Source organism: Ictalurus punctatus, chromosome 17, assembly GCF_001660625.3.
Source record: "Ictalurus punctatus breed USDA103 chromosome 17, Coco_2.0, whole genome shotgun sequence".
Classification (NCBI taxonomy): domain Eukaryota; kingdom Metazoa; phylum Chordata; class Actinopteri; order Siluriformes; family Ictaluridae; genus Ictalurus; species Ictalurus punctatus.
Genome location: NC_030432.2, coordinates 8,056,634 through 8,071,222, shown reverse-complemented (window position 1 = coordinate 8,071,222; position 14,589 = coordinate 8,056,634). Strand labels below are relative to the sequence as shown.

The 14,589-nt window shown below is 39.0% G+C and overlaps 1 protein-coding gene across 2 annotated transcripts; it reads left to right on the top strand.

The window, feature by feature from the left end:
• Positions 1-338: 338 nt before the first annotated feature.
• sdhdb (succinate dehydrogenase complex, subunit D, integral membrane protein b) lies at positions 339-14,332 on the top strand. Of its 2 annotated transcripts, none has more exons than XM_017490705.3 (6): positions 339-442; positions 3,585-3,650; positions 3,797-3,955; positions 5,011-5,121; positions 11,942-12,083; positions 13,189-14,332. In XM_017490705.3, the coding sequence occupies exons 3-6, from the start codon at positions 3,907-3,909 to the stop codon at positions 13,352-13,354; spliced, it is 468 nt and encodes a 155-aa protein (XP_017346194.1). In that variant the 5' UTR covers positions 339-442; positions 3,585-3,650; positions 3,797-3,906; the 3' UTR covers positions 13,355-14,332. The 2 variants fall into 2 exon arrangements, with proteins under 2 accessions (XP_017346194.1, XP_017346195.1); XM_017490706.3 differs by lacking the exon at positions 339-442 and adding an exon at positions 2,929-2,959.
• Positions 14,333-14,589: the final 257 nt, after the last annotated feature.

Genomic DNA, 14,589 nt, shown 5'->3' with positions numbered 1-14,589 from the left:
GCACCTTTTAGTACAGTACTAAGATACTCAAATGACAAGTAATCACTAAGTGACACTTGTTTGCATTTAATACATCTTTAAATATTGCAGCTATTCCTCCACCTCTCCTAACAGCTTTACAGGAACTCATAAGTAAAGTTTGTAGGGGCCGATTCATTGAGGACTGTTGCACTACAGCTGTTAGTTAGTTAGTTAGTGTTACATTTATATAACATGTTTATATATATGCTATTGAAGTTAGAAACGTGTTTAACAATGTCGTATGTAACTTTAGAGACGGTCCCTTAATTTCCGCATATACGCGAATATCGAACTTCCAACGTCACACCAACTTTATTCCAGTCGTAAAATCGACTCCGTCTGACTAGTTTTGGTTTTGGAGAAACTTCTTTTTCCTGAGGAGAAGAAAAGGTCGGATTTCAGAAAAAGCAACAACTTTAAGGTGTGCATTGTTAGCTCGAGGATAATCATTCTTCTTGGGAAGTTTCATGTACATAAAGCTAAAGTAATGTCTATTACATCCTCCTATAAGATTTTTTTTCTCGTAAAGATATTAAAATATTTTATGACTCATTGAATTCAATTAATAGAAATAAGAAGTGTATAAAAACCTCTCTCATACTAAAAAAAGTAATTTGTAGAAGTTAATATTTTACCCTGTACGATGTAAGATCTGTTATATGTATCCCACAAGTTCTGTTTTAGTTTCTGTTTCATATTAAATGTCATTGTTGTTGTTTTTTTTTTTTTTTTTTTTTTAAAAACTTGAATGAAAGAAGTTCGAAGATGCCACCTACCGGTAAGAAGACATTAGACAAAATACATCCAGCGGTTAACTAAATAACTGACGACTAGATCCTTCCAGCTCCTGTAAGAAACAAATGCATCTACAGTGAGGGAAAAAAGTATTTGATCCCCTGCTGATTTTGTACGTTTGCCCACTGACAAAGAAATGACTAGTCTATAATTGTAATGGTAGATTTATTTGAACAGTGAGAGACAGAATAACAACAAGAAAATCCAGAAAAATGCATGTCAAAAATGTTATAAATTGATTTGCATTTTAATGAGGGAAATAAGTATTTGACCCCCTCTCAATCAGAAAGATTTCTGGCTCCCAGGTGTCTTTTATACAGGTAACGAGCTGAGATTAGGAGCACACTCTTAAAGGGAGTGCTCCTAATCTCAGCTTGTTACCTGTATAAAAGACACCTGTCCACAGAAGCAATCAATCAATCAGATACCAAACGCTCCACCATGGCCAAGACCAAAGAGCTCTCCAAGGATGTCAGGGACAAGATTGTAGACCTACACAAGTCTGGAATGGGCTACAAGACCATTGCCAAGTAGCTTGGTGAGAAGGTGACAACAGTTGGTGCGATTATTCGCAAATGGAAGAAACACAAAAGAACTGTCAATCTCCCTCGGCCTGGGGCTCCATGCAAGATCTCACCTCGTGGAGTTGCAACGATCATGAGAACAGTGAGGAATCAGCCCAGAACTACACGGGAGGATCTTGTCAATGATCTCAAGACAGCTGGGACCATAGTCACCAAGAAAACAGTTGGTAACACACTACGCCATGAAGGACTGAAATCCTGCAGTGCCCGCAAGGTCCCCCTGCTCAAGAAAGCGCATATACATGCCCGTCTGAAGTTTGCCAATGAACATCTGAATGATTCAGAGGACAACTGGGTGAAAGTGTTGTGGTCAGATGAGACCAAAATGGAGCTCTTTGGCATCAACTCAACTCGCCGTGTTTGGAGGAGGAGGAATGCTGCCTATGACCGCAAGAACACCATCCCCACCGTCAAACATGGAGGTGGAAACATTATGCTTTGGGGGTGTTTTTCTGCTAAGGGGACAGGACAACTTCACCGCATCAAAGGGACGATGGACGGGGCCATGTACCGTCAAATCTTGGGTGAGAATCTCCTTCCCTCAGCCAGGGCATTGAAAATGGGTCGTGGATGGGTATTCCAGCATGACAATGACCCAAAACACACAGCCAAGGCAACAAAAGAGTGGCTCAAGAAGACGCACATTAAGGTCCTGGAGTGGCCTAGCCAGTCTCCAGACCTTAATCCCATAGAAAATCTGTGGAGGGAGCTGAAGGTTCAAATTGCCAAATGTCAGCCTCGAAACCTTAATGACTTGGAGAAGATCTGCAAAGAGGAGTGGGACAAAATCCCTCCTGAGATGTGTGCAAACCTGGTGGCCAACTACAAGAAACGTCTGACCTCTGTGATTGCCAACAAGGGTTTTTCCACCAAGTACTAAGTCATGTTTTGCAGAGGGGTCAAATACTTATTTCCCTCATTAAAATGCAAATCAATTTATAACATTTTTGACATGCATTTTTCTGGATTTTCTTGTTGTTATTCTGTCTCTCACTGTTCAAATAAATCTACCATTAAAATTATAGACTGATCATTTCTTTGTCAGTGGGCAAACGTACAAAATCAGCAGGGGATCAAATACTTTTTTCCCTCACTGTAAATATATTTCCCCCATTTGTCCCTAAATTAATTAAAAATCAACAACTCTTCTTCTTCCGGTTGGCAAACAAACTTATTGTGGATTTTTCTCCACCAGAGTGTGGCGCATCACTCAGTACGTTTACATGCACATCAATAATTCGATATTAACCCGATTAAGACAATATTCTGATTAAGAAACTACCATGTAAACAGTGATTATTGATTACGTTAATCCGATTAAAGTCAAACTCGAATTAAATACAAATTGAATTAAGATGTGTGGAGTATTCCTGTTTTAGTCACATTATCGACATGCATTATAGACATGTACACACCTTAATCACACGTTAACATCGTATGGGAGTTTTCACTGCACTTTGCGACAGGACACATGCACACACGGCAGCGCTCAACGCTTTGATGACAAACAAGAGAGTGAGGCTGCGTCGGAAACCGCGTACTTACCTGCTATATCGTAGGTGAGATACATGTATTTCGGCTATTATATAGTAGGTAAGTACTAAGGCTATTATATAGTAGGTAACTTACATCAAAAATCAATCATACATCAAATACCTCAAGTATCTTTGAGGTATTTGATGTACCTCATCTCGGCTTTTTAACAGCCGAGATGTCTTTACAGCTTTACGATTGTTCTGTACCGCCATTAGAGAGTCGTAAAAAAAAAAAAATCCTTAAGTCAGTGGAAAATAGTCTACCATTTGTTACAGTTAACATATACTTTGCTTTTTGTATATGATACTTCCCCAAATAAATAAATTAAAAAAAAATCATGATATTGTTTATTTCCAATAAACCAGTATCGCACTCCATCAACAAAACCATTATATCAGTTATAGTGACAAACTTGTAAAACAACTCAAAAAGATACAAAGAAAGCTGGGACCAGAATAGATTGGTATAACAATCGAAAAATAAATGTAAGATTGCTGCTGATTCCTCTTTACAAAAACAGCACAATGGAGAAAACCCTTCTTTAAACTTACTAATAAAATCATTACATGGATAATATCGATTTATTATTTTAAAGTGAGTTTCTTTTTCTTTATTAGGAATTACATATTTGTTTATATCTGACCACAGATTCTGGGGGCGGGGAGGAGGAGGAAGAAGAAGGATAATCCTGTTTCCACTTCACCATTGCTTTAGGTGAAAGGCTTTTTTCTTTTTTCTTTGGCTAAGATTTTTCTAATATAAAGGTTATTTAAATATTTTTGTTATTATTATTATTATTATTATTATTATTATTATTATTATTATTATTATTAATAATAATAATAATCTCTGATTCAAAGGCTCATAACAGTGAGATCTGAAAGTGGCTTTTAATTTTGCGACACAAGTCTTCGGATAACAGAAACTACTTCCGGGTGAAACCCGGTGACCTTGGCTGTTTGTGATCGCTATGGCGGCGCTGGCGAGGATTAGCTCGATTTGCAACCGGGGCGTTAGCCGTGAGTATTGTCCTTTAAAGCTGTCTGTAGTGTTTCCCCCCCACCCCTCTCTGTCTCTGAAAGAAGTGATTGTGTGTTTCATTTGACTACATTTTGTTTAATTCCCCTGAAACGCAGGGTTAGCTCGGATCTCAGTCAGCACCTGTAGTCCCTGTTTTAGAGCAAATGTCAAACACAAACATCTTTAAGTTCTAAACCTACAGCGAAGAATCTGACAGCTCGTATAATAAAGATTTGTTTTAAATGGAGCAGATTCATTAGGTCTGCTCTAAATACATACATGCTGTTTTATGATCGTCATTAATCACTAGTAACATGCAGTGATTTATTATTAATAATAATAAGTCTCTTCTTTCATGTGAGTGTATCAGATTAAGATTAATCGTGGAACTAATTATTTGATCAGATTTTTAAATATTTGTTTAAAATTGAGTTATGCTCTTATTATTGCACGATTTTTTTTAGAGTGCACCTATTATCCTTTTTCAAATAACCTTTCATGTAGTGTTATAGAGCTGTTTGTGAATGTAAATAAAGTAAGATAAAAAAAATCTAAGTGCACGACAAACTGAGTTATTGACTCACAAAAGAAGGAAGCGATTCTAAACAACTGAAACAAGTCGTTAGTAATTCCAGACGTAACCTACTTAGGTTTGTAACAAAAAGTCCCGCCTCTTATCTTAATCGGCTGCACGATGACAGCGGTATCACAACAGATTGTGACATCTGACCAATCAGAGCAGAGTATGCTCTCTGAAAGGAGGAGTTTAGAATGGATGGTTTAACGAGTCGTTTTTGACACTGGGAGGGGGAAGGTAAAGCTGCAGTTTAAATTATAAACACATTAAAGTGTTTTTTTGATCTTGGATGCATGTAAATCTATTGTATGAGACCTTTAAAACAAAATTAGGTATGTTTCAAAACCATAATAGGTGCACATTAAAGCTAATTTTTTGATCTAATGCTGTAGTATAGAAACTTTACTTTACTTTTACTATACTGTAGTATAGATTTTGTTATTTAACAGTCTCCTTTCTCCTGACGTCTTCCTCCAGCTCTGTTATTCCGCAGTGCTTCTCTTATCAGACCTTTGGCGGCACATAAAAAGGACCAGGATCACTCGTACTTGCTCGCAGCCAAAGTACACACAACACCGGTTCACTATGGTAAGCAGAAATCAATGCATCATTAGACAATGATGCTTCTCAGTAAGTTGGTACGGTTTAAAAGAAATTTGGCCAGAAATCTTCGAGAGCCTTATTTCGCAAACTAGAACGGAGATCTGCTTTAAGTCTAACTTTTTTTTTTTTTTTTTTTTAAACGAATATACCTATAACGCAGATGATTCAGTAGCATGAGGGCTCAGAGAAAGTCAGGATATGAATGAGAGGACTGTAACTCTGTAAACAAGTGTTTGGTTTCTGTAAAGCTTTCTCATCTGTTATTAAGTTTCACTTTCATTTACAGTCTCTCCAGAGACAGTTCTGTTTCTGTAGTCAAAGTCCCAATCAGTAATTGCACAGACATTGCCGTACTGACACATGGGATTTGTTCCATTTCGTACATTTTGTTGACTTTTATATCCAAAGTGACCTTCAGTCAAGGGCTGAGTCTTGCTCAAAGACCTGACTATGGAAGCTTGGTGAAAGCTGGGATTTAAATAACCTTCCAATCAGCAGCGCAAAAGCCTTAACCCCTGAGCCACCACTTCCCTCCGTTTATTTGCATTGCTGTGTTCGGAAACTTCTGAAATCCGACTAGGGGGAAAAAACCCCAACAAAAACGCCCCCTCTTTTTGGAATTCTTACTCTGAAAGTCTGGAAAGATTAGGACATGACATTATATTAACATGGCTGTTCGTTAGGGGTGGGTGAGAACACCGTTTTAGATCGCAAACGTGAGCACAGTCTGTTTTTACCGAAAGATCGTGACACCAAACACATTTTGTCAGTTGCGCTCAAAACGCTCAGACATGGCATGTCAAGTTATTTTATGAACCAGACTTTACTCTTTTCACTAGTCCAGCTGGCGCTTTCCCCAACAGACATGCAAACGACCAAAGACGCCAGTGATGCCGTGACGTTCGACCTGGTCAAGGATATAATACCATCAGAAACAGTGGTTTTAAGCAACTAAAAATGTTGATCCTTGTTTTAACGCAAATATTTCTCTGACACCGCCATTCCTCAACTGTACACAGAATGCCGAGAAGTCTAATAAAATGAAAAAAACAACAACAATGAAACACAAACAGCTTATTTAAAAAATGTTACACTTTTTACAGGAGTTCGTGTTTTTTGGGTATTTGTTTGTGATTGTTGCAGCAAAAATGCTTTTGTTTTTGTGCTTTTATTTTTTTTGGTGGAAAAACTACTTGAATTGGTGAAATTGCTTTATGTTAGTTATTAAACGAGACCTTTTAGCTGTACTCATGTTCGACGCACGCGAATCAAAGAGGGCTTTGGCTGAACGCATGTCGCGATGACGTCATGTGATGCGCCTTGCTGTCAAGTCTGTGGGAAATCTGCGGTAATTTTGAAAAATTGCAAGCTTCTCCGAATATTACCGAGTTTGCTTGATTTTGTGTTCATTTGTGCGATCGCAATATCCTGGATGGACTGGTTAAATTCAAATGTAAAACCCGACTCGGTTTTATGCATTCTGAATTTAAACACATTCACCCGCTAATCATCTTTCCGTTTACAAACGAATACAAGGTATTAGTAGAGATGATTTTTTACTTCGTCTGCTTTGTCCTAAGGTGTGGCTGTTATTCTCTTTTTGAGGTTTCCTTGTAGAGCTTCATTTACATCATCAGTACGGAAAGTTAGTTAACTCGATTCTCAATAATGTTTGCTGGCTAGCTTGTTGATAGCTCATGAGTGTCCAGGTTATTCCCCCCCGTTAGTAGTTTCCCCTGTCTGAACGTCCTGGAGGAACGTCGTTTCATTTCACTGTGTACTGTACCAGCTGTATATGGCTGAAATGACGACAAAGCCACTTGAACTTGAATCTGCATATGTGCAAAAATTAAGCCACCTCAGAGCTAAATCGAACACAGCATTAGTACTTCAACACAGCATTAGTAGGTGTAAAGAAGATTTCTGATGGACGGTTTAAAGATGCAGGTTGTAATTTGGATTTTTTTTTTTGTGTTTCTACAGCTTTAATAATACCACAGTGTTTCAAAGATGCCTTTGAAAAACTGTAAAGTCATATTGTCATGCAAAGGACTGCGCTAGTTTTTGTGTTTTAGGCTCCTGTGTACATTTTTCTGACCTGAAAATTAGCTCTCAGCTGCAGAACTGGTGCAGTTCCAACAAAATTAGATGAGGTTGCCTGAGGTAAGGGGTGAGTCAGGATTTTCAGTGAAAGTGCAGGTTGCCTTGCTGGCAGCAGATGACACTAAAATGACAACCAGCTCCTTTTTTTGGAGTTAATGTCATTTTAGTTATCGTTACTTGGTCCTTTATGTTAGCGGGAAGCACAGCTTTTTTTCAATATGCCTACAATTCCCAGGGAGTAATTTTTTTTTTCTTCCACAAATCTAAACTAGGATGTAGTTAGATTACAGGGTCAGCCACACTGAGGAGAGCTGAGGGCTTTGAAAATCTGGGCATGAGAATGTAGACCCCTCCTAACATAGAACCTTACCCTCTGATCTACCATGACTCACAATGCAGTTTAATAAATATGGTAGAAATTGTAGTTATTATAAAAATAAGGTCAAGATTGTCTTGTCCCGAACTGTCATAGCACATTGAGCACATTCATATATAACATGGATTTACATTCCACTAATCCCATCTGTATACAGTGAGGGGGGAAAAAGTATTTGATCCCCTGCTGATTTTGTACGTTTGCCCACTGACAAAGAAATAATTTTATAATATAAAATTATTTTAATTATTTCTATAATTTTAATGGTAGATTTATTTGAACAGCGAGAGACAGAATAACAACAAAAAACATCCAGAAAAACGCATGTCAAAATTGTTATAAATTGATTTACATTTTAATGAGGGAAATAAGTATTTGACCCCTCTGCAAAACATGACTTAGTACTTGGTAGCAAAACCCTTGTTGGCAATCACAGAGGTCAGACGTTTCTTGTAGTTGGCCACCAGGTTTGCACACATCTCAGGAGGGATTTTGTCCCCCTCCTCTTTGCAGATCTTCTCCAAGTCATTAAGGTTTCGAGGCTGACGTTTGGCAACTCGAACCTTCAGCTCCCTCCACAGATTTTCTATGGGATTAAGGTCTGGAGACTGGCTAGGCCACTCCAGGACCTTAATGTGCGTCTTCTTGAGCCACTCTTTTGTTGCCTTGGCTGTGTGTTTTGGGTCATTGTCATGCTGGAATACCCATCCACGACCCATTTTCAATGCCCTGGCTGAGGGAAGGAGATTCTCACCCAAGATTTGACGGTACATGGCCCCGTCCATCGTCCCTTTGATGCGGTGAAGTTGTCCTGTCCCCTTAGCAGAAAAACACCCCCAAAGCATAACATGTCCACCTCCATGTTTGACGGTGGGGATGGTGTTCTTGGGGTCATAGGCAGCATTCCTCCTCCTCCAAACATGGCGAGTTGAGTTGATGCCAAAGAGCTCCATTTTGGTCTCATCTGACCACAACACTTTCACCCAGTTGTCCTCTGAATCATTCAGATGTTCACTGGCAAACTTCAGACGGGCATGTATATGTGCTTTCTTGAGCAGGGGGACCTTGCGGGCACTGAAGGATTTCAGTCCTTCATGGCGTAGTGTGTTACCAATTGTTTTCTTGGTGACTATGGTCCCAGCTGCCTTGAGATCATTGACAAGATCCTCCCGTGTAGTTCTGGGCTGATTCCTCACTGTTCTCATGAGCATTGCAACTCTATGAGGTGAGATCTTGCATGGAGCCCCAGGCCGAGGGAGATTGACAGCTCTTTTGTGTTTCTTCCATTTGCGAATAATCGCACCAACTGTTGTCACCTTCTCACCAAGCTGCTTGGCAATGGTCTTGTATCCCATTCCAGACTTGTGTAGGTCTACAATCTTGTCCCTGACATCCTTGGAGAGCTCTTTGGTCTTATCCATGGTGGAGAGTTTGGAATCTGATTGATTGATTGCTTCTGTGGAAAGGTGTCTTTTATACAGGTAACAAGCTGAGATTAGGAGCACTCCCTTTAAGAGTGTGCTCCTAATCTCAGCTCGTTACCTGTATAAAAGACACCTGGGAGCCATAAATCTTTCTGATTGAGATACTTATTTCCCGCATTAAAATGCAAATCAATTTATAACATTTTTGACATGCGTTTTTCTGGATTTTCTTGTTATTCTGTCTCTCACTGTTCAAATAAATCTACCATTAAAATTATAGACTTATCATTTCTTTGTCAGTGGGCAAACGTACAAAATCAGCAGGGAATCAAATACTTTTTTCCCTCACTGTATATACCAATCAGCTATAATATTAAAACTACTGACAGGTGAAGTGAATAACATTGATTATCTCATTACACTGGCACCTGTCAAGGGGTAGGAAATATTATGGAGCAAGTGAACAGTCAGTTTTTGAAGTTGATGTGTTGGAAGCAGGAAAAATGGGCAAGTGTAAGGATCTGAGCGACTTTGACGAGGGCCAAATTGTGATGGCTAGACGACCGGGTCAGAGTGTGTTCCTGTTATGCAGTGGTTAGTACATACCAAAAGTGGTCCGAGGAAGGACAACCGGTGAACTGGCGACAGGGACTTTGGCGCCCAAGGCTCATTGATGCACGTGGGGAGTGAACGCCAGAGTGTCTGGTCCGATCCCACAGAAGAGCTACTGTAGCACAAATGGCTGAAAAAGTTAATGTTGGCTATGATAGAAACGTGTCAGAGCACACACTGCATCGCAGCTTGCTGAGTATGGGGCTGCATCATGCCCATGCAGACCCGTGTCCACTACTGAAAGCACCTAAAATGAGCATGTGAGCATCAGAACTGGACCATGGAGCAATGGAAGAAGGTGGCCTGGTCTGATCAATCATGGTTTCGTGACTGTGTGATGCTCTGTGCAATGTTCTGCAGGGAAACCTTGGGTCCTGGCATTCATGTGGATGTTACTTTGACACATACCACCTACCTAGACACTGTTGTAGCCCAAGTACACCCCTTCATGGCAATGGTATTCCTTAATGACAGTGGGCTCTTACTGATATTGCTCCCTGCCACACTGCAATCATCTTCATTAATAGTTTGAAGAAAATGACCTAGAGTTCAAGATGTTGAATTGGAATCCAGATTTCCCAGATCTCAATCCGATCGAGCATCAGTGGGATGTGCTGAACAAACAAGTCAGATCCATGGAGACCCCACCTCACAACTTGCAGGATTTAAAGGATCTGCTGTTAACATCTTGGTGCCAGATACCACAGCACACCTTTGGTGTGCTCACAAGACCTCAGGTCTTGTGGAGTCCATGCCTCGACAGGGGATCTACACAATATTAGGCAGGTGGTTAATGCTGTGGCTGATCTGTATATGAGACTACTGAAACTAATGTAAGTTTAAATAAAAAAAGAACTGGTTTACAGTCACACTGATTTACATTACATTCAAATTGTGAATTCCTTTGAGATTCTCAGAGAAGGAGTACAGTCAAGCTGTAGAAATGAGCAGTTAAGGCTCTTGATCAAGCGTCTACAGTGGTTTTGTAGTTATCTGGTTAACCACTGAGCTACTACTAAAGGGAGTTTGTTTTAGCTTCCTGTACATACCGTCCCTCCAAAAGTATTGGAACAGTACTGTTCTGTTGTTTTCACTATACATTGAAGACATTTGGGTTTGAGATCAAAAGACGAATGAGACATTAGATCCGAATTTCAGCTTTTATTTCCTCATGTTTGCATCTAGATGTGTTAAACAACTTAGAACATAGTACCTTTGGTGGCAAACCACCCAGTTTTAGGTGAGCAAAAGTATAGGAACAGACTGTAAATTGGAAGATATTGTTTCTGTAGACTTCTGAATTCATTCTGCTGCTACCATCATGAGTTACATCATCAATAAAGATTAGTGATCCCATTTCAGAAGCAGCCATGCAAGCCCAAGCCATGACACTACCTCCACCATGCTAGACCAATGAGCTTGTATATTTTGGATCATGAGCAGATCCTTTCTTTCTCCACACTTTGGCCTTTCCTTCACTTTGGTAGAGCATAATCTTGGTTCCAGAACTTTTGAGGCTCATGTCTGTATTTCTTTGCTACTTAAAAATCTGGCCTTGTGATTCTTACTGCTCATGAGTGGTTGCATCTTGTGGTATGGCCTCTATATTTCTGCACCTGAAGTCTTCTTCAAATGGTGGATTGTGATACCTTCACCCCTGCACTGTGGAGGTTGTTGATGTCACTAACTGTTGTTTTTTGAGTCTTTCTTCACAGCTCTCACAATGTTTGTCATCAACTACTGTTTTCATTGGCCAACCTGTTCCATGTCTGGTTGTTAGTACATCAGTGGTTTCTTTCTTTGTCAGTACATTCCAAATTATTGTATTGGCTATGCCCAATGTTTGTGCAATGGCTATGATAGATTTTCCCTCCTCGCTTCGATTTTCTCAGCTTCAGAATGTTTTGTTTTTCTCCCATAGACAGCTCTCTGGTCTTCGTGTTGGTTTATCCTTTTTAATCACAAATGCAGTCTTCACAGCAGGAACCAAGAGTAGACATTCAGAGCTTTTAGTTCTTTAAACAATCAATTTAACAGGACACACCTGGGCAGCAAGAAACACCTACCAGTCACATGCTCCAGTATTTTTGATCACTTGAAAAAAATGGGTGGGTTAAAATGAAAGGTGTCATGTTCTAAGTTGTTTAACACATCAAGCTAAAATTCTGAACTCGTATCATCTCATTCATATTTTGTTCTCAAACTCAAATGTCTTTAATGTATAGCAAATACAATAGAATTGGCCTTGCTACTGTAATTGTGTCATTAAAGTGTCACTGATTTCCCACAGATGGCCACCGTGCCTCACTGCACTGGACAGGAGAGCGAATCGTGAGTGTAATTCTCCTGACCATGGGTCCTATCGCCTATTTCTACCCCGGGGGTGTCATGGACTACTCCCTGGCTGCAGCGCTCACTCTGCATGGCCACTGGTAAATAATTTTTTTTGGTCATTTCTGTTTCAAAAGGTAAACCGAAAATGCAAGTTGGTTTGGCTACACTGGCAAGAAAACCTTGAATAAGCTATTTTTAATTTTTTTATTTTGTCAAGATATCTACAATTAATATGCGTAAACTATCCCTATCAGAAGAAGTTGATACCAACACACTGAGTAGTTGATGTGTTTACTTCTCTTGATTTTTAAAAACCAGACTAAAATTAAGCAGTTCTTATTGCTTTGGTCTACAAAGACAAGTTTGGGGATTTAAAACGCTAATGAAAGCAGTTCATCATTAAGGAAAGCTCTACTGGAGGAAGCTCATTTCCATTTGCCTTTCACATTTCTAAATAATTTCTAATGTTATTTCTAAATTACTGCAGCATAATAGTGTACTATAATAAGCAAATGTATACAATTAACATTATGCCATACTACAGTGCCCTCCACTAATATTGGCACCCTTGGTAAATATGAGCAAAGAAGGTTGTGAAAAATTGTCTATTGTTGAACATTTTGTTAAAAAAAAAACCCAACAAAGATATATACATTTTGGATAAACCTGTTTGTTGTTTTTTTTTGCAATTGTTTATCCATGAGAGCAGAATATTTTTGTGAATTTTTTTAAACAAAAGGTTAAACAATAACATTTTTTTCCACAACCCTCTTTGCTCATATTAACCAAGGGTGCCAATATTAGTGGAGGGCATTGTATTTTTTAACTGTATGCAGTGGTATGGTCGTGATCATTGATATTTTCAATCAATAATTTGAATTGTACAGTGGATTCTAATGTTGAGTGAGAAAGCCTAGTGTGCAACAGTCATTCCAGTTCATCCCAAATGTGTTCAATGGCCCCTTACAGTAACTAGACCCCTTGGTTCCAGTGAAGGGAAATTGTAATGGTACACCATACAAAGATGTCTTATACAATTGTTTGATTCCAACTTTGTGGAAACAGTTTGGGGATGGAGCACATATAGCTGTGATGGTCAGATGTCCCGTCCATCTAGTGTAGTATTACGTTCACATCGTACAATTAAAATTACACAAAATATGTTTGGTTATCAATCTGAACTGTGTGGAATTTCTCTTTCAGGGGATTGGGCCAGGTTCTGACTGACTACGTTCATGGAGATACGAAAGTCAAGTTGGCAAAAGCAGGCCTCTTTATTCTGTCCACTGTTACCTTTGCGGGTCTGTGCTACTTTAATTACCACGATGTAGGGATCTGTAAAGCCGTGGCGCTCCTCTGGAGTAAATAGATGGACAGTCACAAAGGTTGGGAAAGTGGTTCGGGTCCTGAAGGTTTTTTTTTTTTTCCTCAGTAGATGTCCCAGTCGATTGTATACGTTTGTGGGATTAAATGTAAATTCTATAAATATATCATTTTGACAAGATACAACATTGATTCATGGGTGTTTATAATTGCTGTTGACCAAATTGAATATTTTTCTGCTTAAATTATGACTGCATATACGTGGAGGTTGACTGGGCAGGGTTGACTTGGTGTGTTTTTGAGAGGGAGAAGTGTGTTAGAGCTCATATCCACACTTGCTGTATTTCATATGGATAGCTTTGGTATGGATACCGGGGGGGGGGGGGGGGGAATTCAGCATATGGTTGTTTCTTTTAGTCTTTCTAACCATTGTCCTACATGTCAAAACCCTCACAATGGTTGTTTTTCATTTATTAAATTATTTTTATACATTGAAAACACTCACATGAGAACCTGTCCTGGTTCTGCTTCATTTCGTGTCATCTTGAGGGAATCCTTTCTGTTTGCTGATTAGCAGTATATAACGATAAAGTCAAAAGTAATTCTGATGCTTTTTTCTCTTTTTTTTGGAGAACTATGAATCAGTGTCAGCCATTGCTATTTAATCAGTTGGTTAAAATGTACCTTAAAATCTCTTCATTTTTTTTTCATGGCCTTAATTCTATTCAAATTCAGCATTTCATGTAGAAATTTTACATGGCCTTAATTCTGTTACAGTTGATTATTTTCTGATATCTTGTCATTTATCTGCAACTATGCTCAGAATATTGTAAAGCGATGGAGCATCTGCTTATGTGTTCATTTGTGTGCGTGTGTGTACAAGCTAAGACATGAACACGAATCATGCCTGATGAGTCTGTCACTCAGTGTTATTAATCTGACTTGATCATATTTGAATGCACAATTTAGCTTTGGATAAAGTCATTTGTCTTTGGCCTCAATGAAATAAAGTCAGTTTTACGGACTGATTGGACTGAATCTTGAATTAACAAAGTTGTGCAAAGCCTCTACTGTACTGGATAGCACTACTGAACTAACTAACTTCCAAATTATAATCATGCAAGACATATTTTCTAATTATGTTTTCTTGCAAATGCAAAAGGGAGAGCAGGATATAGTCTAATTATGATGATCTACTAGTAAGCTGAAGAATAATGCAGTTTTATTCTCCTAATTAAGAGAGTGAGAGTATTCTGGTAGGCAATAATGAGGAACTTGGAT

Excerpts from the sequence above, each read along its gene's own strand:
- sdhdb (XM_017490705.3), top strand. The coding sequence starts at position 3,907 with ATGGCGGCGCTGGCGAGGATTAGCTCGATTTGCAACCGGGGCGTTAGC. Across the intron at positions 3,956-5,010 it reads TTGCAACCGGGGCGTTAGCC|CTCTGTTATTCCGCAGTGCT; the intron begins GTGAGTATTGTC and ends GTCTTCCTCCAG. Across the intron at positions 5,122-11,941 it reads CACAACACCGGTTCACTATG|ATGGCCACCGTGCCTCACTG; the intron begins GTAAGCAGAAAT and ends GATTTCCCACAG.